This window comes from Microtus oregoni, unplaced genomic scaffold, assembly GCF_018167655.1.
Source record: "Microtus oregoni isolate MIOR12 unplaced genomic scaffold, Mior012 000015F_ref0000493, whole genome shotgun sequence".
Taxonomy (NCBI): Eukaryota; Metazoa; Chordata; class Mammalia; order Rodentia; family Cricetidae; genus Microtus; species Microtus oregoni.
In genome coordinates, this window is record NW_024543074.1 from 30,129,857 (window position 1) to 30,154,459 (window position 24,603).

Below are 24,603 nucleotides of genomic sequence, written 5' to 3' on the forward strand. Positions count from 1 at the left end.
GGATTCTTTGAGATGGGGTGTATTGCCCAGGCTGGCCTTGAACCCCTGGGCTTCAGTAATCCTCAAGCCTCAGACTCCGGAGTAGCTTAAATGACTACCCATAAGAGAACACCATCGTCTCAGTATGAGCCCAGGTTACTGTATCCAGATTTGATTTTTACTAGCCTGGAGACTTGGGGCAAGTTATCCCTAACCCCTAGACCTCACCGTCCTCAGCTGAATAATGGAGTCAATTGTCATTCTACAAACCTATTATGGGAATCTCCATAGGGACACCTTAAAAAACAGCAGCAAGGAAGTGCCAAGAAGTCAGCTTCAGGGGACCACCGGAGGACTGACAGACCTGAGTAGGCCCACCAGCCAGGTGCATTCTAGCTTCTTGGCCCTTAGCCTCGAGTCCACCACAGCTTCCAGGCCTGAAAGGAAATTTCATTCTTTACAGACGGGCCTAAGGCAGTGCCAACTCTGGGAGGTTTAGGCATTGCCCCTTGTCACCATACCCTAGGGCCTCGGGGCAGGAGTAAAGAGCAGGTAGGGTTCACGTCCCCTTCCTGTTCCCCCTTCCGCACGCCTCTGGGGCTGAGTGACCATAGGGGCACGGCCCTGTGCGCGGTGCCACCCGGGCCACCAGGCTGGGTTAGAGGAAGGCTGGACCTCGGCGCAGAAAAGAAAACAAACACAGATGTGTTTGGCTGGGACTCGGAGGGAGAAAGCCGTCCTCGCCCCCACCCCACCCCCACAGGGTGCGCGCGGGCCCTGCCCCCTCTCCGGGGTTTCCCCGGGCGCTCCTCTCGCTTTCTCTTTGTCTCTGGTGTTCTTTCTCGGGCTCCCAGGTTCCCACCCGCTCGCTCTCGCCCTCTGGAGCATCCCGGGCCGGTTGGCTTTAACTTTCTTCTTTCCCGGGGTTAAAACTTTGCTCGAGAGCGGGCGGCAGCTTGCCGACGTTATTGGCCGGCGCCCCGCCCGGCGGCCCCGCCCCCGCGCTCCCCTCCGCCCCCCACTCCCAGCGCTAGTGGCGGCGGCAGCGGCGGCGGCGGCGGCGGAGCCTTCGGGGGCGTGCGTGCGTGTGTGAGTGCGCGCCAGCGAGCCGGAGTGTGTGTGTGCGCCCCGGGCGCGGGCAGGGCAGCACTCCGACCGCGGCGGGAGCCGGGTGGCCGCGTAGTCACTCGGGAGGAAGAGGCGGCGGCGGTGGCGGCCGGGGCCGGGGCTGGGGCAGCGGCGGCCGCGCTGGGCATGGAGCTGGCAAGCCCGCGCTGAGACAGGACGAGCCTGCTAGCAGCCAGCGAGAGGCTCTCTGCCGTCCGGCGCGCGGGCTCCCCGGCCGGGGCCAGGCAAACTTTTCTTTCTCTTTTGCCATCACTTAGAGGTAAAGTCCCCTACGCGGAGTCCCTCCTGGGGATGCGACTGGGGAGGGGGCATTTGAGAAAGACCCGAGGTGGTGGGATGAAAGGGACCCTAGCCCTGCGGGATTGGGGGACCTGGAGCCCTGCTGAGCCCGAGAGATTTAGGGGGCAAGGCGGGCATGGCCGCGGATGGGCAGACGGGCGCGGGCATGCCCCTCGGTTGGTGGCGAAGCTATCTGGAGGCCGCGGAAGAAGGGAGGAAGGGGAGCGGGCTGTGTAGGCTTAGAGGCCCCCCTCGATCGCCGGCTCCCGGGACTTCGGAGGAGCGAAGCGGGCAGCTCCGGGGTCTGTGCCCCGGGGAGCCGGGCAGTCGCCCGCCACTCTGTCGAGGGCTGTAGGGCGCAGGGCAGGCTGGTTGCCTGTTGGTTGAGGGCTGCTCCCCTCTCTCCGCAGGCGCCTGGTGCGGCGTGCGGACCGACTCCTCGGCGCAGCGGGGCCGGGGCAAGCTGGCCACGGCATGATGCGCGTTGTGTGGGAGGCGCTGGCGGCGCTGGCGGCGGTGGCGTGCCTGGTGGGCGCGGTGCGCGGCGGGCCCGGGCTCAGCATGTTTGCCGGCCAGGCGGCGCAGCCCGATCCCTGCTCGGATGAGAACGGCCACCCGCGCCGCTGCATCCCGGACTTTGTCAACGCGGCCTTTGGTAAGGACGTGCGCGTGTCCAGCACCTGCGGCCGCCCCCCGGCGCGCTACTGCGTGGTGAGCGAGCGGGGCGAGGAGCGGCTGCGCTCGTGCCACCTCTGCAACTCGTCCGACCCCAAGAAAGCGCACCCGCCTGCCTTCCTCACCGACCTCAACAACCCGCACAACCTGACGTGCTGGCAGTCCGAGAACTACCTGCAGTTCCCGCACAACGTGACGCTCACGCTGTCTCTCGGCAAGAAGTTTGAGGTGACCTATGTGAGCCTTCAGTTCTGCTCGCCGCGGCCGGAGTCCATGGCCATCTACAAGTCCATGGACTATGGGCGCACGTGGGTGCCCTTCCAGTTCTATTCCACTCAGTGCCGAAAGATGTACAACCGGCCGCACCGCGCGCCCATCACCAAGCAGAACGAGCAGGAGGCCGTGTGCACCGACTCACACACCGACATGCGCCCGCTCTCCGGCGGCCTGATCGCCTTCAGCACGCTGGACGGGCGGCCCTCGGCGCACGACTTCGACAATTCACCGGTGCTGCAGGACTGGGTCACAGCCACCGACATCCGCGTGGCCTTCAGCCGCCTGCACACGTTTGGCGACGAGAACGAAGATGACTCGGAGCTGGCGCGCGACTCCTATTTCTATGCAGTGTCTGACCTGCAGGTTGGCGGCCGCTGCAAGTGCAACGGCCACGCGGCGCGTTGCGTGCGCGACCGAGACGACAGTCTGGTGTGTGACTGCAGGCACAACACAGCCGGCCCCGAATGTGACCGTTGCAAACCCTTCCACTACGATCGGCCTTGGCAGCGCGCCACGGCCCGCGAGGCCAACGAGTGCGTGGGTGAGTGGGGCGCCGCGGCGCCGCGCGCGGTGGGTGGAGACGCGGGCAGGGGCTCCTGGACCTCGCAGCGGTGGGTTTTTCGGAGCGCGGACGCCAAGCGTTCGAGCATCTCGGGATTGTGGGTTGCGGGAACGTTACAGTTGTTGTGGGACGCGCGTTTCGAGACGTGTGGGACCTGGGAGAACTGTGGTCAGGCAGAGCGATATGCCTGATCCGGCAGCACCCGGTCTGAATGCCTGAGTATGCATCCTCGTACCTATTTTGAAACCAAGAAGCCGCTAGTAGACTGCCACCGGAGGTCGGGGGTGGAGGGAGTGGTTTGGAGAAAATTTGCCGACAGGTCTTCCTAATCCCAGATCCAAACGGAAACACGTTCACTGCCTTCCTCTCAGTTTGCTCAGAGCCTGGGGTTCACCTCCGCCCCACCCCCCTTTTCTAAGGCTGCAGCTGGGCGCGCGGTTGGGGACCAGGGACGTTCCAGAGCAACAATCACGAATCCCTTGGGAGATGGCAAAGAACTCTTTGCAGCTTGGGACCAGTTGGGTACCCAGCAAATGTCACTTTTGCACTCTGCATTTATCTTTTATGGTTTGATCTTTTTCTTTTTTTCTTTCTTTCTCCCCCTCCTCGTTTGAATAGCGCGTTCGTGTTAGCAAAAAGAGAGTGATGTGATTTCAATTAATTACTATCTACAGATTACAAAGGAGACCTCAGTAACTATTTTAAACTAATTCAATCCTGATCCAAAAAAAGGAGTCTACCAGATTTTTTTTTTTGTTGTTAGCTCCGGGGTTTGGTGAAATTGAACAGTTTTGAATTAACTAAGGACCCTTCGTCTCGATTTTTAATGGAGTTTCAATTCCTGAAAGAGAAATCTGACAAACCCGGTGCTGGTGAATAAGCCCGGGTCAGAAAGGAAGCTAAGAAAGGGTGTGTTCAACTTCTGAATTCTGCAACTTTGTTGCTGCAGAAACTCCCAGGCATCAGTTTTTCCAGAGAGAAGGGGGTGGGGGAGAGGACTTTTTCAGTTTTAGATGTAAATGTCTAAATCATTTATGAAAATCATCTAGTCCGTAATATGCCATTTGGTGAGCATCTTTTGTGAACATACAGATTTATCCCCCCTCTCCCTCCTAACCCCAGAGAGCCAGTGCAAGGCTCTTCAATCGCTTCGCCGTCGGAGGCACATTGCAGAGCTAGCTGGTCCCCACAAACACACGTTTTGAAGTCTGGTTCTGATTAATTGTGTCATGTTGTTGTCGAATAGTTGGTGCCTCATGACTGTGGATGCAGACTTTTGAGCAGGCGAATGGAAAACATGTCTCGGAGGGTCGGTGCACAGAGGCCCAGGCAGGAACCCTGGTCTGCAGACGCCCGCGCCTCCTGTTGCTTTGCAGGGCCTCCCATTTAAAAAGGCAGCGTGTTCCAGCTTTTGCGGACCTAATTGAACATCCCCTAACCTTCAAGAGACAGAAGATCTAGCTTCCAGTGTGGGACTTTTCAGGCGTCTGTAAAGCAGTCGCCCCAGATTTAGTGGTCTTGGGGAATAAAATGCCTTTGATCTGTTCGGGTCCCTGGGAAATGTTAGTTTTCCCCATCTCTTCTCCTCTTTGCCTCTCCTCTTTTCTTTTCTTCCTTTTGTGTTGAAAACCCCTTTATTGGCATTTAAAGGGATTCCCAGGGTTTTGCTATCACTTTTAGTTTGTATGTGCATATGAACGATGGCTGTTATGGCCCCCAGCGGGGTTTAATTGGACAAACCTGAGTGCATACATTGAGGTGAATAATACGGATTTGTGGCAAAAATATTGCTAGCTTGAAGGTTCCTCCTGTCCTTGGTGTTGGTCACGCCTCACTCCCATCTATCCCTGTCACTTAGGCTGCGAAGACACAACCTGTTATTTGTTATAATGATAGTCTTAGACATGAAATAATCTCTCCAGTTTAGGATTTTTGTCTTTCTAACAAAGCACTAACTACGCACAAATTGGATTGACCCCCCCTCCTTTTTTTTGCGCCAAGTTGAGCAATCAACATATTAACTAATGTAATTAGCAAGTGGTTTTTGTTCAAAAAGTTTAATTAGGCCTAGTAAGTACATAATCTACATGACAAATGATCGGCTAACAATATTTCTTCAGGATTTTACTGAAGTTATTTTAATTCTTCGTAGTTAAAGTATCTTTGAATAGTGCCAATTATTCAGTCATTTCATAAAAGTCAAGCTAACTCAGCTCTGTCGGAGTTATTTACAGCTTCCTTTCCGAAGAGATGTTCTGATACCTTGTAGCTGGGACGGGGACATCAGATTGAAGTTCCCATAAAATCTTAATTGAAGTCTTAGCGATTTTTCCGTCACTCCGTTAGAAGGAAAGCCAACAAGGACAATTTAGAGGTGATTTACAGCGAGAGGCCCAGCTTTTTATGGAAAGGCCCTGTGCTGGAGATGTGAGTGAGTTAGTATTTGACAGGTGCTCTGAGATCCTGAAGGCGCTGTGCTAGGAGAAGCATTAATAAATCCTTTAGATACTAACCTATACCTTCGGCAACTGAGATGCGCCCCAACATAGCCCCACTCTGTGAATGTCACACTGTTGACACGTGAAGTGAAACTGACCAGACTGCTAGGCTGTTTACAGCTAAGGCAAAGGATTACAGTTTTTTTTTTTAATTAAAAAAAAATCAAGCACCATCACCATGCTATTCTGGTTCTTCTTTAAGAAGTAATAAGATATGATTTATAATAGGCCTAAGCGGGACAATTCTCTAGATTAGCTTCCATCCCCCCCTCAACAAACTCCCTAAGAATATAGACTACTGAATATCCTCCTCGAGGCCTAGGCACTGAGAGATTCCTAAGCACTGACTACAGCTCATGTGTTTTCTTAGGTCGAGCTTTCATTTCAGTATGGCTTCAAGGCAAGTTTCTCTGAAGAGCAAATGGGAACTGTTGTGAGGCCAGTGTTTTAAATACAATTTTGGATTTCTTCTGGACAGAAAGAGCTCTTGAAGTAATATGAAAGAGAATACTACGTATGCCCTTACATCTTGGACAGCTCTCAGCGGAATAACCAAATACTTTCTTCCGACCATATGTATCAGTGGCGTTCACATGCTTTAATACACATGTGCATTTACGTCGAGTGTGTGAAGAAGCACCCTTGCATTGTGTGTGGGAGGGGTCTACATCGGAGGGAAAAATGCGTGAACAGTTTTAAACCACCTGGATTGCTGGACCCTCCCTTCCCCCCTTCCTCCTCTTTTTTTCCATTCAAAAGAGCATCTGAAGACCATATTGTGTTTCATAAGTTACTGACATCAGTTTTAATCAGTGTCCCCCTGACGTGGGAGCTGTGTTAGTATTTAGTGCCTGCTGAAGCATGATGTTTAATCTTACTGTGGGGATGTCAGTGTGAGTCTCTGCTTGGCTTGTGACAGGTTGAGATTATGAAAACTCGTTTTGCGACTCACCTGATGGCTTTGCATTGCCCAGCCGTAACCTAAAACCCACACAAAAGGCGCCTCTGCAAGATGAGCACAGTGCTGGGCTGGCCTCCTATGGTCATGGGTACCTGCCACATAATGCTCATAATTGTTTAGACATGGCTTTGAGGAGGGGTGCAATCCACATGCTGCAAGTAGCCCTGGTGCTTGGGGGTACCCTCATCATTCGTCAAGCAAGGGAGGTTACATCGGAGGAGTTGCCATGAAAAAAATCCAATGCCCCGCTAAAGATCCATGCTATATGGATCAGAAGGCCAAAAATATTTGCTGGCTCGTCCAGTGCCTGGCACCTATCTGTGAATGAGTGTATGTTTTTAATACTCATAGTAATTATTATAATTACTGTCATTATGATGATTAACTCTTGAGGGTTTATTCTTTGCCAAGCACTCGCATTAATTTACTTATTTAATCGTTGCGACTCTGAGAATAATGGGCACTATTATTGTCCTTATTTTAGAGATGAGGAAACCATGGCCTGGAGACATGGCATGGTTTACTCAAAGCCCAGAGCTGGTAGGTGGCAAAGCTGGGCCTCCGGCCCCCTGATTACACTTCGTTTTATTGCACGCATGTTGTGCTGCTTCCGCATGGAATGGCTGGCGGGATGACTGAAAGGATGGATGCATGGGTGCTGTTTACACACAGGGCGAAAGGTGGAGCAACCTGTTACTTCTTGCTAGAAGGAGAGGTAGTATCCTTAGGTATGCTGGCTTGTAGTCTACCATACTGTTATTATACTATATTAGTGCATACTGAAACATGAAGTTGCAGATGACTTCTCTGTCATCACTGGTAGGCACGGTGTAAGAAGGGAAAATTATAATTCAAGAGGGTCTTTTTCACCCCCCTCTTCAATTTTTTGTTTGTTTGTTTGTTTGAATTGATTGAACCCATGTCTTGTTGCATGCTCGGTAAGCGCCTCATCACCAAGCTGTGTCTCTCGGCTTGTTTGCGTGGAGGTCAGGGAACAGCTAGCTGAGTTGATTCTCTTTCCACTATGTGTTTCCCGTTTTGTTTTGTTTTCCTTCAAGATTATCAGGATAGGTGGCAGGCTCCTCTACTCTCTTAGCCATGTCTTGGCTGGCCCTAATTTATTGGTGTTGTTATTTGTTTTTGACAGGGACCATCTTTGTAGCTTTTGCTGCCCTGGAACTGACTTCATAGACCAGGCTGGTCTCTAACTCAGAGATCTGCCTGCTTCTGCCTTCTAAGCTCCGAGAAAGGCATCCGCCACTATGTCTGGCCCTTCCTCCCTCCCTCCCTTACTTTCTTATTTAGATACAGACTTGTTAATTTGCCCAAGTTGACCTTAAACTTAAAACCAAACCAACCAAACAAACAAACAATTTTTTAAATGTTGTATTTATTTTTGTGTCTAGGAGTGTCATGCCTGCATGTTTACAGATGCTTTTGGACCATCTGGGTGCTGGGAATCAAACCCATAACCTCTGCAAGAATAAGTGCTCTTAACCTCTGAGCCATTTCTGCAGCACCATAGCCCTGTACTTTGGATTTCCCTGCTCCAGCCTCCCAGATAGCTGGGATGCCACCACTTGAGTGTTACCATGCCCACATGTGGCCAAGACCTGGTCTTAGGCCTGTACTGGTTCTCAAAGGTCCAGGTGAAGTGGAACTGGTAGTCAAAAAAAAAAAATCCTCTTTATAAAGCTTTTCTCTTTATACCCCAGGTCTGGTCATCTTATTGCTTCTCTGTAATATAGTGAAAACAAAAAACAAAACCAAACAAACCTAGAAAGTGGCTGAAGGTGTTGCTGCAGAGTGGAGTTTGCTGAAGAATGCAGTGGTTCAATTGTCAGTTAGATGCCCTTAGGACAGTCAGCAGCACAAGGCTGTCACTGTAGGTGTCTCTAGGCCCTAGGCAACTGGAGTGAGGTCTCAGCTGGGGTCCTCATTAGCGCCTGTGAGCGAGGAGGCTGCTCCCAGCTCTGTGCAGGGAAGGGAGGTAAGAAGTCAGAGCCAACACTCTGGGGCCAGCAGGCCTGCATTTTCAGGCTCTGCCAGCTCTCCTTTTAGCCCTGCCCAGACTCCTCTCTGACCTCCTCCTCCTCCTGGAGAAAAATGAGATCCTCGGAAAAGTATTTGAGACTTTATGTCCAGAGTAAATATTGGAAAGGCAGTGGGTTGCGATTCAGATGTTCCCTGGAAGGGGTCCCCTCGTTTGCTGCCCACAGCTGGTATCGATAATTCCTTCTTGAGATGAGTTGTGCTTTTCATTAAGTAAATTTTTTGTCTTGGGATTAAACCAACATTGTATTCTTAATAGACTTTTATGTTTACACTTCAAAAGTCCACTGGGTTGTTATTCGTGTTATCTTGATGGCTTCTACAGTGTCTGCTATGCACACTGGCTGCACCAAAATAAATGGCTCTCTGGGGAACTGGATTATAAAAGAGCCTTATCTGTGGATGCACAAGGATGGATATTTTGTGAGCCAGTATTTTTTTTCCCCCTTCCTTTCAGAAGCGACTACCATGCCTTGGGTTTCTATAGTGCCTTTTATTATGGGGAGACAAGAAGTCTTGGGGGGCTTTTGAAATGTTCAGGACTTAAGCCTTATACTTTAGAGAGTAGCACATAGCATTTTGCCTGTCTTCTAGAAGCCTCGGAAGGCAAGCACTGGTTTGGGTGGCCCGGGAACCACAGTTTAGACCCCTTCACAGGTGGTTGTCAGGTTGAGTCCTGAAGACAGACCACAAACCCCCACTGAGAAGCAGGCATTGTATGAGGTACTCTCTGTGCGCTTTGTTCAATTAATCAGATGGCCACAAGGGACAGAAGCCTTTCAGAAACAGATGTTGCTGCCACCAAAGGGCAGTTTGTATACACAGGGACCAAGTGGAGACTCGTCTGCAGGGCACATCGGAGAGAGCAGGGGGTATCAGAGGCATTTGTTTCTGAAGCTGATCACATAAAAGCCGTGTCCTATTATAACTGACTCCCAGGGATTGTTGCTTTGAATGAAGTTTGGAATAAGTGAGCCTCCCAGGCTACTCCGCTGGACAGGGACATTGGCCTCAAAGCTGTCTGCTGTCATGAGATTGGACTGCTGGGTTGGAGTGACTTTAGTATTCCCATGTTCTTATTCTTATTCCAAACGCGTAAACTCACAACTAGGTTTTCATTTTATTTATTTACTTTTGGTTTTTGAGACAAGGTCACCCTAGGTAGCCTGGGCAGTCTGAAACATCTGTGAAGCCTATGTCCCTTCTGAGTGCTGGGATTATAGGCATGAGCCAGCCATACCTGGATAAGAAGTGGATTTTAATTTGCTTCTGTTCTTTTTGAATTTCGTTTTTAAGTGTGTGTATGTATGTGTATGTGCACGTGGTGTGGTGGTGGTGTGTGTGGTGTGGTGGTATGTATGTGATGTGATGTGTGTCTGTGTGTGGTGTTGTGTGTGTTTAATGTGATGTGTGTGTGTGGTGTGGTGTGGTGTGTGTGACGTGATGTGTGTGTGTGGTGTGGTGTGTGTGTCTATGGTGTGGTGTGTGTGGTGTGGGATGTGTGGGTGTGTGCGCTCACATGTGCACGCCTGTAGAGACCAGAGGTATTGGATCTCCTTGGAACTGGAGTTACAGGTGGTTGTGAGCTGCTTGGGAGTGTGCATGCTGGGAGTTAAACTTGTGTTCTCTACAAGAGAAGTATGTGCTTTTAACCACAGAGCCATCTCTCCGGCTCCCTTAATTTGCTTTTAAAAAGTTTATGGGGCTGGAGAAATGACTCAGTGGTTAAGAGCATTTGCTGTTTCCCCAGAGGACTAGTGTTTCATTTCCAGCACCCACACCAAGTGGCTCACAGCTCTCTCTAACTCCAGCTCTAGGGGATGTGATGCCCTCTTCTGGCCTCCATGGTCACCCAATACATGTGACATATAGATATACAGACAGACAGACAGACAGTCACACACACACACACACACACACACACACACACAACTTGGGGGCTTGGAAAAGGGTAAAAGGGTAAGTCTATGATAAGATGCTTATTACACAAATTGAGGACCTGGGTTCAGATCCCTATGACCCATGTAAAAAGCTGGCCATGGGAGCACCTGTGTTCCCAGGACCGGGGAGGTGGAGCCAGGAGGATCCCTAGAGTTTGCTGGGCAGCGATTTATTAGACTTGGTAAGCTCCAGGTTCAGTGAGAGGCCCTGTCTTAAAAAAGAGGTGACGAATGATTGAGAAGGACACCCAGAATATTTGCACTTGTACTTCCGTGTACACGTGCACACACCATGCAAACATGTCTACACATACGATATACATATTTTCAGTTTATGCTCAGGCTAGGGGTGTAATTTAGAGGGAGATTTTGATTAGTGTGTACAAGCCATAGGTCTGAGTCCTCAATCTGCAATAAACCAAAAGAGCTTTATGTAAATTTCCCCTGATGTCCAGAGTCAGAGACCCATTCACTAGCCAATTCTTTTTATTTAGTTTTTTATTTTGGTGGGGAGTAAGTTCTGGGGGTCAAATCTCTGGCTTTGAGCACTTTAGGCAAATGCTCTACCACTCTGCACCCCTAATGTCAGTTTTCGTTTGTAGAAATATCGGTCCTGGCTTGGGGCGGCACTTCACTGGGTAAAGCCCTTGCCGTATGAGTCTGCTAACTTGAGGTCAGAGCCCCAGAACCCACATGAAGATAGTTGCCGAAGAATAGGTCTCTGCTAATGCCAGCGCACCCATGAGGAGATGAAGACAGAGTCAGGGAAGTCTGGTGTATAAAGTGGTGAGCAAAGTAGAGAGACCCTACCCCAAGCAAATCAGAACATGAGGATTGAAATGGTTGTCCTCTGACCTCCATCCGTGTGCTGTGGGACATGTGTGCCTGCACTCCACACATGCAGCGTGCACACACACACACATACACACACACTCACATACACACATACGCACACGCGTGCGCACACACACACACTCACATACACAAATATGCACACGCGTGCACACACACATACACACACTCACATACACACATACGCACACGCGCGCGCACTCACACACACACTCACATACACACATACGCGCACGCGTGCACACACATACACACACACTCACATACACATGCACAAGCGTGCGCACACACACACTCATACACACATACGCACACGTGTGCACACACACATACACACACATACACACACTCACATGCGTGCACACACACATACACACACATATGCACACGCGTGCACACACACATACACACTCACATACACACATACGCACACGCGCGCGCACACACATACACACACTCACATACACACATACGCACACACATGCACACACACATACACACATACACACATACATACACACACTCACATACACACATACGCACACGCGTGTGCACACACACATGCACACACACTCACATACACACATACGCACACGCGCGCGCACACACATACACACACTCACATACACACATACGCACACACATGCACACACACATACACACATACACACATACATACACACACTCACATACACACATACGCACACGCGTGCGCACACACACATACACACACTCACATACACACATACGCACATGCGTCCACACACACACTCACATACACACATACGCACACGTGTGCACACACAATACACATACACACTCACATACACACATACGCACACGCGTGCGCACATACAAACACATACAAACACACTCACATACACACATACGCACATGCGTGCACACACACACTCACATACACACATACACACACGCGTGCGCACACACACATACACACACACTCACATACACACATACACACACGCGTGCGCACACACACACATACACACACTCACATACACACATATGCACACGCGTGCACACACACATACACATACACTCACATACACACATACGCACACACGTGCGCACACACATACACACACTCACGCGTGCACACGCACATACACACATACACACACGCGTGCGCACACACATACACACACATACGCACACGCGTGCACACACATACACACATACTCACATACACACATACGCACACGCGTGCACACACACATACACACATACTCACATATGCACATACGCACACGCGTGCACACACACATACACACACTCACATACACACATACGCACACGCGTGCACACACACATACACACATACTCACATACACACATACGCACACACGTGCGCGCGCATACACACACTCACAAGGAAATATCAGTCCTTTTCCATTTTCAGCTCCTGGGTGTAGGTTCAAAGCTGTGCACATTACTTGTGTCGTCGGTTCTGTATTTGGATGGAGAGAAGGTCCTGTGGCCCTGGATTGAGAGATGCAGGATGTCTCTTGTTGGAGCCTTTTTCTCTTTATAAAAACTACTATCCCAAGCCTCCTTTCTGATGGATGTTTATTCTGAAGCATCTTCTGGCACTTCAAGCATAAAAGAAAATGCCATATGAGGGGACAGGAGGACCACCAAGGAGTTGAAAAGGGTCCTTTGCCGTGAGCTGTGTAAAATCCTCCCTGGAAGTCTCTAGGTAGGTAACTGGAGTCACACTGCAGTGCACAGAGGCTTGCAATGGAGACCCAGGAGACAGACGACTCCTCCGTGGAGGAGACGTCTAGGTTTCACAATGGCTTGACTTTTCAGAGGTCAAAGTAGATTTGTTGGGTGAGAAACTTCTAAGGGAGACAGTAATGCGCAGTACATCCCAGCATGGGCAGAACCTGGCTGGAAGGATGCTCTGCCAATCTACGAGAATGCAGAATCAGCCTGTGTGAGATCGCAGCTGTCTGTCGATGGCCACATTTTAGTTGGTGTGTGTGTGTGTGTGTGTGTGTGTGTCCTTTTCTGTCCCTCCTGGATGTTGCTGAAGTTTCTAGATTTTTTTTCCCCTGAGATTTTTTTTTTCTGTCACAGATAAGAGAGATTATTAGTTGTCGTGTCCGATTTTCACACATTCCAGAGGCTCCACACTTAAGTTAGACAATCTGTAGGACCACAGGCATCTCGAAAGGGGCTGGCTCTGGATAACTGAGTTCTAAATAAGGAAATGAGAGAGATCTCATAATTTCCGGAGGCCCTGTGTATTGTGAGGCATTTCATATTTATTCCATATTGAAGTCCCAAAGTGAGGAACACTTCCTGCCTGCCAGATTGCCGTTGTCAGGCTTCTGATTCCGTCTCTTCCCATTTGAAGTGGCTGTGGTGAGTACGGCTGCACCGTCTTATCCACAAGGAATATGTTCCAAGGCACCCATTTTGGATGTCTTTAGTTGTGTGTGTGTGTGTGTGTGTGTGTGTGTGTGTGTGTGTGCATAATACTGAACCCATGTATAATGCTTTTTTTCTTTTGTTTTTTTTTTAAAATTTATTTACTTTTGTTTATGTGGTTTGATATTTTGCCAGCAGGTAAGTCTGTGTGAAAGTGTCAGATCTTGGAATTATAGACTGTTGTTAGCTGCCATGTGGGTGCTGGTATTTGAGCCCGAGTCCTTTGGAAGAACAGTTAGTGCCTTTAATTACTGAGCCTTCTCTCCAGTCCAGTGTTTTTTTTTCCCCTATACCTACCTTGTCTATTCTGACGTTCAATGTGTAAACTATGCATCTATAAGAATATGGCATATTGAAAGTTAAGTGTGCTCTCTCATTGCCAAAATATTGTACTGTGGGTCTTATCCTCAGCATGCAATTTTTTTCCTTCTATATTCAAAAAACTTTTGTCCTTTTAAAGGAAGTGTTTCATGACATTTGGACACACCTGGATTGTGAGCATCACTTCTGTCCTTTCGGGCCATGGTTCAGTAAAGCAAGTGCTTGAACAAGGACACTGTGGTACTGACAGGACTGATAACAGATATGGCCAAGTGATCAACAAGTGGATTATACAGCCTGGATACACCACATAGAGGCCTGGTTCACGTTCTCGGCAGTATGGAGCAGGACAGCTTGGTTTCCCATCCTAGTACCCAGTTCGAGTGTAACAGTTGCTTATTTCTGGAATCTTCCATCGAATCATTTGTGACTGAAAATCCAGAAAACAAAATCTTAGGTGATGGGAGATGACGGTACCTAGCAGATGAACTACACCCTCCCTGTCCCTATCTATCTGATGGGAGATGACTGTACCTAGCAGTGAACTACACCCTCCCTGTCCCTATCTATCTGATGGGAGATGACTGTACCTAGCAGTGAACTACAGCCTCCCTGTCCCTATCTATCTGATGGGAGATGACTGTACCTAGCAGTGAACTACAGCCTCCCTGTCCCTATCTATCTGATGGGAGATGACTGTACCTAGCAGTGAACTACACCTTCCCTGTCCCTATCTATCTGATGGGAGATGACTGTACCTAGCAGTGAACTACACCTTCCCTGTCCCTGTCTATCTGATGGGAGATGACGGTACCTAGCAGTGAACTACACCCTCTCTGTCCCTATCTATCTGATGGGAGATGACTGTACCTAGCAGATGAACTACACCCCATACCCCACTCCTATCTAGAGCCAGTGCAGGCATTGCTAATTATTACAGCATGCTCTCTTTCTAGGTCCAGAAATGATCTTATAGTACCAGAGCTATATGAGATGAAAAAAACTACTTGCCTGTTTTTGTCATAGACTGTAATAGGAGGGCCACTTATTTGTCCTGGCTGCCCAGTACTGAAATAACCACATAGAAAACTATATTGATTAAATTACTGCTTGACCCATTAGCTCTAGCTTCTTATTGGCTAACTCTTACATATTAATTTAACCCATTTCTGTTAATCTGTCTATCACCATGTGGCTGTGGCTTACTGGGAAAGTTCCCAGCATCTGTCTCTGGTGACTCCATTGCTTCTCTCTCTGACTCCGCCCTCTTCCGCCCAGCATTCAGTTTAGTTCTCCCCGCCTAACTCTGTTCTACCCTATCAGGCCAAGTCAGTTTCTTTATTCATTAACCAATAAAAGCAACACATAGAAGAAAGGACTTCCCACACCAGTAGACTGTTTTCCTTGACTGTCCCTCCCGCTTCAGATAAGTATCATAGGTTGGGTGTTTTGGGAGCATTTACTGTTCAGACGGGTCTGTTGGGTCTGGGCATGTAAGGAGATATAAAATAAACTGCTCCTTGCACTATTGAGACTGTGTACATGGAGAGGGAAACACTGGTCCACATGGATTGGCTCCCTTAGAATGAGGTGCTGTGCCCCATGTCTAGGACACAGGGGAGGCACTGAGGGTCTTGAGGGGCAGTGGAGTTCAGCTTTGGGTCCCCAATCAGGGAAAGATTGAATGTGTGTCCGACTAATGTTTTCCTCCTGAACTTGTTCTTATGTAGTGTTTTTTGTTTTTTTATCATGCCAAGAATTTGAGAAACCACAGTTCCCTGAAAAGTGTGGTTCCCAGGATGTCAGCACCAAGCAGGTGCTCCCAGCCGCAGAGGCTGTTTTTGGACAAAAGCTTGTCACTGCCCAGCCCTGGTTGGCCCCAGGTGGTTGGGGCAAGACCAAGTCTGCGTGAGGCTGAGGGGCGAGGAGTCTTCAGAAGCCACAGTCTCTGCTCTTTGCTCGCATTCAGGCCGGTGCAGAGCATGCTGAACAGTAAAGCCCCAAACCCAGCATGAAAAAAGAAACACATTGTGTTTACAGATACAGAGTTTGGCATGGCAAGCATAAAAGTACCTGGGCGTACTCCAGGCAGGGCTGTTGGACACAGGCCCCCTGCCCACAGCCCTGTGGCCGATGTTTTCTCCCAGAAGCCAGACCTCAGAGGTGGGCAGATTGATAGCCAACTCTTTCTTCCCAGACACAACCCTGTCTCACTTCGTGGCTCAGTCCTGGAGAAGAATTCACTGTGAGAAAGAGCTCGGCCTCTCAAGCAGCCACGAGGAAGGAAACCGAATCTCTCTCCGAGCCACAGAAGTCAGCCCTTCGGAAACCACAGTTTCGGGCAGATTGGCTGTCATGGTACCCAAATAGGCTAGGACAGAGCAAGGCTGAGCAATCTCCTTGTGTTTCTTACCTTGGTTACCTTATTATCTAAATCAAGGGTTGAGATAAATGAAAGTTATCTGCCCGAAAAGCAAAGCTCTGTTCTTCGTGACCCACAGAACATTCTTGTTCTGAACCAAGGTCAGGGAACACAGCGTTCCATTTCATAATGTACGAGGTCTCAAGATAGACACGGGGATTTTTTGATAAAGGAGCCCCGTTCTGGCTTTGGGTGCTTGAATCTAGATCCCAGCCAGCATTAGGACCTTCAGCTCTCCGTGTTGATTGCCTGGTAGCTGGAGACCCAGTTAGAGACCACTGCATGCTGAGCCTTGGAGGGCTCAGAGGAGGGACCTAGAGGCGGGTGTCGACTGCAGACTTAGAGCATGGTCGCTATGACCTGTTCCTAAGCACCTTGTAAATAATCACCTCGGTTAAGTGCTATACCAGCCCTACGAGGCTGGCTCTGTAATTAATAAGTAAACTTCTCTGTGGCTGCATAGCACATGACCCCTCAGTGCTCAGCTCAGTGACCTGGCACGCCCCACTCACACTTGCATAACCAGTGGCCCCATCAAGACCTCACCGGCACACTGGAAGCTGCTCTGTGACCCCTTCAGGGCACCCTGCCTTCTGAAGCCCACCAAGATTGGGTTTTAGTTTGTGACTTTGTGTAGATAGGATTTTTAATTTGATACGGCCACTGAGGTGGCTATCCTTGTGTGGCAGTGATCTGTGAGCTTCACTGACTTCCCAGGATTTTGCGATGTAAGAGTATCACGGCACATTTCCCCGTTCTATATAGAGCAGTGTATGTTTGTTTCTCTGGGTATGGTCTCTTAAAAAACACACAGCCTTGACGATACTGATCCATGTCTTTTGAAACATGTAGGAATAAACTTCTGCCAGGGAAATCTGAAATCAGGACTGCTGGGCCCTGGACTCTGAGTGTCTGGTCAGCCATGATAGACAGACAGTGGCTGTGCAATTGGTAGAGAACAGCAGGACGGCTTTACGTCCGTACAGCCATCCTCTAGGTGAAGAAGCCGAGGCTAGGCACAGTGTGCCAGGCCGTAAGGTTTGTGGGATTTAGAAACCTAACCTCATGGCTCCGGAGTCTTGCTTTCTTTGACCGTGCATCCTGGCTCCTCATCTTTATCCTGTGTCCAACCTGGCAGGAGAAAATGGTCATACTGTGTAGACGGAGGCTGCTTGCTCATTTCCCGGCTACCCAGACCTGAAATAATCACACAGAAACTGTATTAATTAAAGCATGGCTTGGTCAATAGCTTAAATGTATTTCTAGCTAGTTCTCGTATCTTAAATTAACCCATCTCTACTAATCTGTGCTTCACTATGAGGTTGTGGCCTCCCGGAAAGGTTCCAACAAACTCTCGCATGGTGGTTATACGGCTTCTCTTCAACTTCGTCTACTCTTTCTCTAGATCTTTTCCAGCCTGCCTATATTTTGTTAAGCCATTGGCTGAAAGCAGATTCTTTACTAACCAATGTCAATAAAGCATATTCCTAGCATATAGAGGAGAATCCCACATCAATACTGGAAAGCAGAAGAGACTTGCTGGGGATCTTCTACTGCTGGGCCTCAATTCTCTGTCTCATAAAGTGTATCATTGGATTGCTAAAACCCTGTTTGCCTCAGACACCATAGTGTGCACAGTTGTCTGAGCCCATACCACCTCCCCAGTGTTTGCAGCCTGCCTCCCCCTCTGCCCTGCCAGCAATAGCGCTGCATTGAAATGTGTTTTCTGTCTGCTCCCTCTGGGGTTCCCTCAAAAGACTGTGGCAACCCCATTTGGAGACCTCCTCTGGCCTTCCCTGCAAGGTAGTTTCCTTCCCTGAGATTCACCCCCAAGTGCCTCCCATTCCTCGTCGGCAATGACATGGGCCTGTTCCTTCTTTACCCTCCCATGTGTTGGCTAGCCAGATCATGTGTGTTCAGCTGGCTTAGTTCTCACAAAGTGGACACACCTGAGTATCTGTGCTGAAATCAGGAAATAAGATATTTCCCAGAGGCCCTTAGTTCCCTCCCGACCACCAGTACTCCAGAACTTTGGCTTCTCACACTGTAGCATTTTGCCTGTGCTCTTATTTTGGAGGCTGGGCCTCACTTGGTAGCTAGTGAAGTCTCTCTTCAAACTCTAGATCCTCTCCAGCGCTGGGATTATAGGCACGCATTGCCATGCCAGGTTCTTGAGTTTTGCCCGCTTTTGAACTTTGTATAAACGAAATCAGACTGTGTGTTCGCTTCAATATTGATGCCTTTTGCTCAGCGTTTTTCCTGCAAATGCCTTCAGTGTGGCTTCTCCGATGGTCCTGGTTAGTTTGATGGATGATCTCAGGTTCTTGGGAGCACGGATTCTCCTCCTCATTTTGTCTGCTGACCTTTGCTCATGGTGAATGATTTCCTTATGCGTTTTGTGCTTTCTGACTGTGAGCTTATTTTTATTTCAGATTTTGTGGAAATCCCTCTGGTCTCAGTTATGAAAATGACCCGGTGTTTTTTTTTTTTTCGCAATGATTCTGCCAGAAATTGAATGGAGACCAAATTTTTCATTCATTCATTAATTAATCACCTTGGAAATTATTATTTTAAACAGGGAGGAATAAGCATGTAATCGCTAAACCTGCTCAGGCCTGATGTTTCATTTCTCCCTTTCCAAAGAGCTTCGGCAACACTGAAACTTTGAGGGATAAAGACCTTAGTATCCCACACTCAGCGTATTTGGAAGGTCCAGGTGTTTTCTACAGTGCCCACCCACCTCCATTCCAGTCTGTTCCCACCCCCAGCCAGTGATAGATTTTGTCTCTATGTCAGTTGCCCACCCGTTCCTGGGAGCCCCCAGAGCACTGATGCTGTAGGGCCCTACCTGGTTTGCACCCCAGCTTCTCTCCCACTCTTCTCTTCCAGCCAGACTCTTAATGTACGAGACAGATGCATACTTACGTTGGTGCCACTGGCACCTTTCTGTGGGCATTGGGTGTGCGTGATGGCACGTCTTCAGTCAGCTAGCACCTTGTGCTGACATTCCCCCATCTTACTCAGTATTGCGAACAGCGCCCCTATTCATGGCTGCCTGTTTGTCTTTGCCCCCATATCACCTTTATTCGCATATCTCCCTTTCTCCTATAACACTTACATCACCTTCTAGCATACAAGTTAATTTACTCATCATGTCTATTAACTGTATTCCTGTGCTTCCATTTTAAGATACACATGTGTGTATGTCTGTGTGCATGTACGTGCAGGTGTGTGTATACAGCACACAAAGTCAGCATGCACATAGAGGCACACTGATGCCAGAAGAAGGCATCAGGTATCCTCCATCCTTCTCTGGCTATTCTTTTGAGGCAAGATCTCTCCCTGAATCTTGGTCTTCCATTTATTGGCTGGTTTGGGGACCAGCAAGCCCCACTGACCTTATAGACATTTTCGGGGTGCCTGGCTTCTTATATGGGTGCTAGGATCTGAACTCAGTCTTCATGATTGTGCAGTAAGTGCTCTTTGGCCTCCTCACCCATTTCTGCATGCCCCCCCCCCGCAGTCTACCTCTTTTTGAGACAGGATCTCCCTATAAAGCCTGAGATGGCCTGGAACTTGCTCTGTAAACTAGGCTGACCTGATATAGATCATCCTGCCTCTGCATGCTGAGTTCTGGGATTAAAGGAATGTGCCATCACTTTGGGCAGATTTATTTAGTTTTTAATTATGTATCTATCAGTATGTCTCTGTGTGGTTTTGTGCGTGAGACTGCAGGTGCCTGTGGAGGCCAAAGGTATTTGTAGGTCCCCTGTGCAGGTGCTGGGAACGGAACTCAATCCCTGGAAGAGCAGCGAGTGCCCTTAACTGCTAAGCTGGGTCTCCAGACCACAACTTGAGTGTAAATTTACATGAGACCAGAAGTTCTTGGCTGTTTAAATTATGAGGGGACTGACAGAGTGTTCACCAGGTGATGCCAGCACTCGGGAGGGTGAGGCAGGAGGCCAGCCTGGGCTTCTTAGTCTCAAACACACACACACACACACACACACACACACACACACACACGAGAGAGAGAGAGAGAGAGAGAGAGAGAGAGAGAGAATGAGAGAGAGAATGAGAATAGCAGGGCTTCTCTCATTTGCAAGGCTGCCTCTCCTGGCTTGTTTGCATGCTAAAGCCCAAGACCCAAAGCCTTAAGGCCTACCTAATAATCTGTCCTTTCCCAGGTCTCTCTCCTTCCTCCTCCCAGCTACTCATCCACACCTCATGACCTCTGGGGGCTCAGTGATTCTCTGAATATTCAGATTCTCTTTGCCTCTACCCTCTGAGGGTTTCCTCTTATTTTATGAGATCTGCCATGCATCACATGTATTTTGAAATTACATTCCGTTTAGTATTTCTAGATGCTTGCGGTGGTCGGGGCTCTGTATTACCTCAGTCTACTTTGTTGCCAGAGTCTAAGATCATATATTTTCATCTCTTCTGCATCTGGAGTTATTTATGACATGCGGTGTGAGGTAAGGATGTCTATTGTTTTCGTCAGATATTTAGCCAGCTGTTCCGTGGCAGCTCTTGAAAAACGTTCTTTGTCACTGACTTGAGATGCTGCGTTTATTAAATGCTGAAGTATTATATAAACTTGGATCTGTTTTCTGGACTTTCCATTTTGTTTGACAGCTCTATCTATTTTCCTGTCTCTTCCTATCTGGACAATGCATTTCAGGATCTGGCTCGGTGCTCATTCCTTCTTTTCCATTTGTTCTCACGGTTACTGTTGAAACTGTTTTGCATCCATTTATGTATTTGTATGTGTGTGTGCATGTGCATGTGTGTACCTATGTGGAGGCATGTCTCAATGGGTGTGTGGAAGTCAGACAGATTTACTCAGTTTCCCAAACATTAATTATCTTATATGTCTATCCCACCCTGATCAAAGCCAAGAAAATTGGTGCTGACACTAGTGTCTAACCTGCAGACCTTCTTGACTCTCAGTGACCATTCTTTTCATGTCCTCTTTTGGTCCATGGTGGAGCCCACCCAGACCCTCTGTACTCAGGGCTCCTGTATCCTCAGACTTCAGCTGGGGCAGCCTCTCACCCCTTCAAGGCCTTCCCACCCTTTAAAGAGAATTGACTAACCAGTTATTTTCCAGAGTGTCTCTCTTCTGAGATTGTCTGCTGTCTCTTGATGATCAAATTCAAATAATGCGTTTTTAGTCAAAATCCCACAGAAGTGATGTTGTACCCTTGGTTCTCCTTTCCAGTGGCCAAAGGACACCAAAGGACAGAGAGTTGTTTCCTTCCTTCTACCATGTGGGTCTCTGGGACCAAACTTGAGTTCTCAGATTTACCAGCAAGTGTCTTTTCCCCACTGCGTCATCTTGAATATCTTGCTTCTTGCTTGGCTTAAAGAAATAAACTAAATTTAATTTTTTTAATAAATATTTATTTATTAATTATGTATACAATGTTCTGTCTGTGTGTATGCCTACAGGCCAGAAGACCCCAGTACAGATGGTTGTGAGCCACCATGTGGTTGCTGGGAATTGAACTCAGGACCTTTGGGAGAGCACGCAATGCTCTTAGCCTCTGAGCCATCTCTCCAGCCCCCTTATTTTAATTTTTTTACCACTCCCCCTCAAAAAAAAAAGCAAAAAAGAGTCAGACAAAGTGGTACATGCCTTTAATCTCAGCATTTAGGAGACAGAGGCAGGTGAATCTCTGTGAGTTTGAAGCTAGAGCTACTACATAGTGAGACTCTGTCTTGAGACCAACAAACAAATTATTTATCTGAGTGTTTTGCCTACATGCATGTGCTCCATATGCATGCAGTACCCAGCAAGGTCGAAAGAAGGCATTGGAACCTCCTTTAGAGTTGGGGAGGGTCACCACTTGGGTGCTGGGACCAAACCCTAGCCCTCTGCAAGAGCAATGAGTGTCCTTAGCAGCGCAACTGTCTCTCCAGCCCCTGGCTTGGCTTTTATTTGTCCTTGGCCTCAGATGAGTTTGCCCTTTATTATTTTTCAGCTATTGTGGTTCTTGCTTGACTTGGTTGATCTGCTTGTTGGCCTGTCGAGTTTGTCGAGTTTCATTGCAAGCACCACTGATAATTTGATGATGGTGTTGCTAAAATGAATTTGGTTATAGTCAATAACTCTGTAATCTTTAAGCTGTCACACATCTACCTGATAGTTGTATATAATGATCAGTCATTTCAGGGTCTCCATTGGGGCTGTTAGAGTTTCTAAAGGGGGGGTAGAGGATAGTTCTAGGCAAAATCACAAGTTGCTGCTTGGGTCTCTCCCTGTTTTTTATTCCAGATGGAATTTTAAAATATACTTGCTGAGATGTAGCTGATGTCTAATGAATCACACATATTTAGAGATTGTGATTTGGTAGGTTTGGCTTGTGTGTATGTTAGGACCACCATAGTCAAGACAAAGGAATCAGTCAGCCCCAAACATTTGCTGGTGTCCCTTGGTCATCCCTCCTCTTTCCTACTATTGTGCTTTTTGTTGTATTTTTCTTTTCTTAAAAATTAAAGAATGCATTAATTATATTTGTGTAATACTGTGGGGGGGTGGGTAGGGCATTCACAGCATGGTATGTGTGGGGCCAGAGCCTGACTCAAAGGACTTGGTTCTCTTTTTCCTCTATGTGGTTCTGGGGATTTAACTTCGATCCCCAGGTTTGCTGGTGAGTCCTTTAACCCAGTGACCATTTTGCTGGCCCCAGCTTGCCTTTCCTTAAGTTTTACATAAATGGAATCATATATATTCTGTGTGTGTGTGTGTGTGTGCGCGCACACCTGCGCAGGCATGTGTGAAGACCAGAAGTTGACATCACTGAGATGTCTTCTTCAACTACTCAATGGCTCTTTTCTCCCACCTTCCTCTGTGTGTCTCTGCTGATAACTCTCTTCCTTTGTCCCTTCTTCCCTGGCTTCCTCACCTGTATCCCCAGCATGTGGACTGCCGGACCTGACTTTTGATGTGGGTGTTGGCTACTTAAACTCAGGTCTTCGTCCGTGTGCCTGGGCCATCTCGAACCTACTTTGTATTCCTGGACTGTTCTTTTACCCCGTGTGGTTATTTGGCTACTTCTTCATCAGTGATGTATGTGTTGATAATACAGAATATGGCTATATTACAGTCGGCCTGTTGACCTCCTGATAGGCGTTTGTTTGCAGTTTGGCTGTTTGTATGGGTAAAGCAGTTGTGAACATTCCTGCACAAATTATTCTGTGGGTGTGCGCTTTCATCTGTTTGGGGTAAATGCCGAAGGATGGAATGGCAAGGTGATGCAACAGATGTAGCTTCAACTTCTTAAAAAGAAGCTGCCAGACTCCTTTCTAGATGCTAAGCCCGCAGTCTGAGAGTTCTAGTCTCTTCAGTCCCCATTTTCTAATGGTATTTGAAACAACCAGTCCTGTCAATTTTAGTCATTTCTATAGTTGTGTAGTTGATGGCTTTACAATTTTATCTTAAAGCAGAAGCATAGAACAAAGACATTTGTTTGTGTCTTTTATATACCTGTCAGGAGAGTTGATGAATTCCTTTATATTAGAATCATACGTTTAAAAAAGTTTGTTCCTGTGTAGGCATGGTAGCACTAGCCTTTAATCCCAGTACTTGGGAGGCAGACGAAGGAGGATCTCTATGAGTTTAAGGCCAGTCTGATCTAGGTAGTGAGTTTCAGGCTATCCAGGGCTATACAGTGAGATCCTGTCTCCAAAACAAAAACAAAATGCCTTGTTCCTCTCTCGTAATGCATTTGTTTGGTTTTTTTAAGATTTATTTTTATGTATACATTTATGTACTTATTATATATACAGTATTTATGTATTTATTATGTATACCGTATTCTCAGTATTTTATCTGCATGCAGGCCAGAAGAGGGCACCAGATCTCATTACAGATGGTTGTGAGCCACTATGTGGTTGCTGGGAATTGAACTCAGGACCTTTGGAAGAGCAGACCGTGCTCTTAACCACTGAGCCATCTTTCCAGCCCCCATTTGTTTTTGATTATGAAAGAAAATTTCCTTTCTCGACTTACAGGATATTAATGATGTAATTATGTATAGAAAGCTGTTGATTTTGTGTGTGTGTGTGTGTGTGTGTGTGCATGCGTGTTGGGGATTGAAATCAGGGTCCGGCGATAAGGATGAGTGTGGTGTCATTGAGCTACCCTGTCAGTGCTGCTGTGATCTTTGAACTAATATGTTCCAACCTGCAGCTGTACT

General features: G+C 48.0%; 1 protein-coding gene across 1 annotated transcript in view; it reads left to right on the top strand.

The window, feature by feature from the left end:
* The first annotated feature begins 1,000 nt into the window (after nt 1-1,000).
* Nucleotides 1,001-24,603, top strand: part of Ntn1 (netrin 1) — a 181,068-nt gene continuing 157,465 nt past the window's right edge. Inside the window, exons 1-2 of the mRNA XM_041664620.1 lie at nt 1,001-1,366; nt 1,797-2,878. Of these exons, the coding sequence (XP_041520554.1) occupies nt 1,861-2,878 (1,018 nt within the window). The 5' untranslated portion in view covers nt 1,001-1,366; nt 1,797-1,860. The remainder of the gene's footprint in view (nt 1,367-1,796; nt 2,879-24,603) is intronic.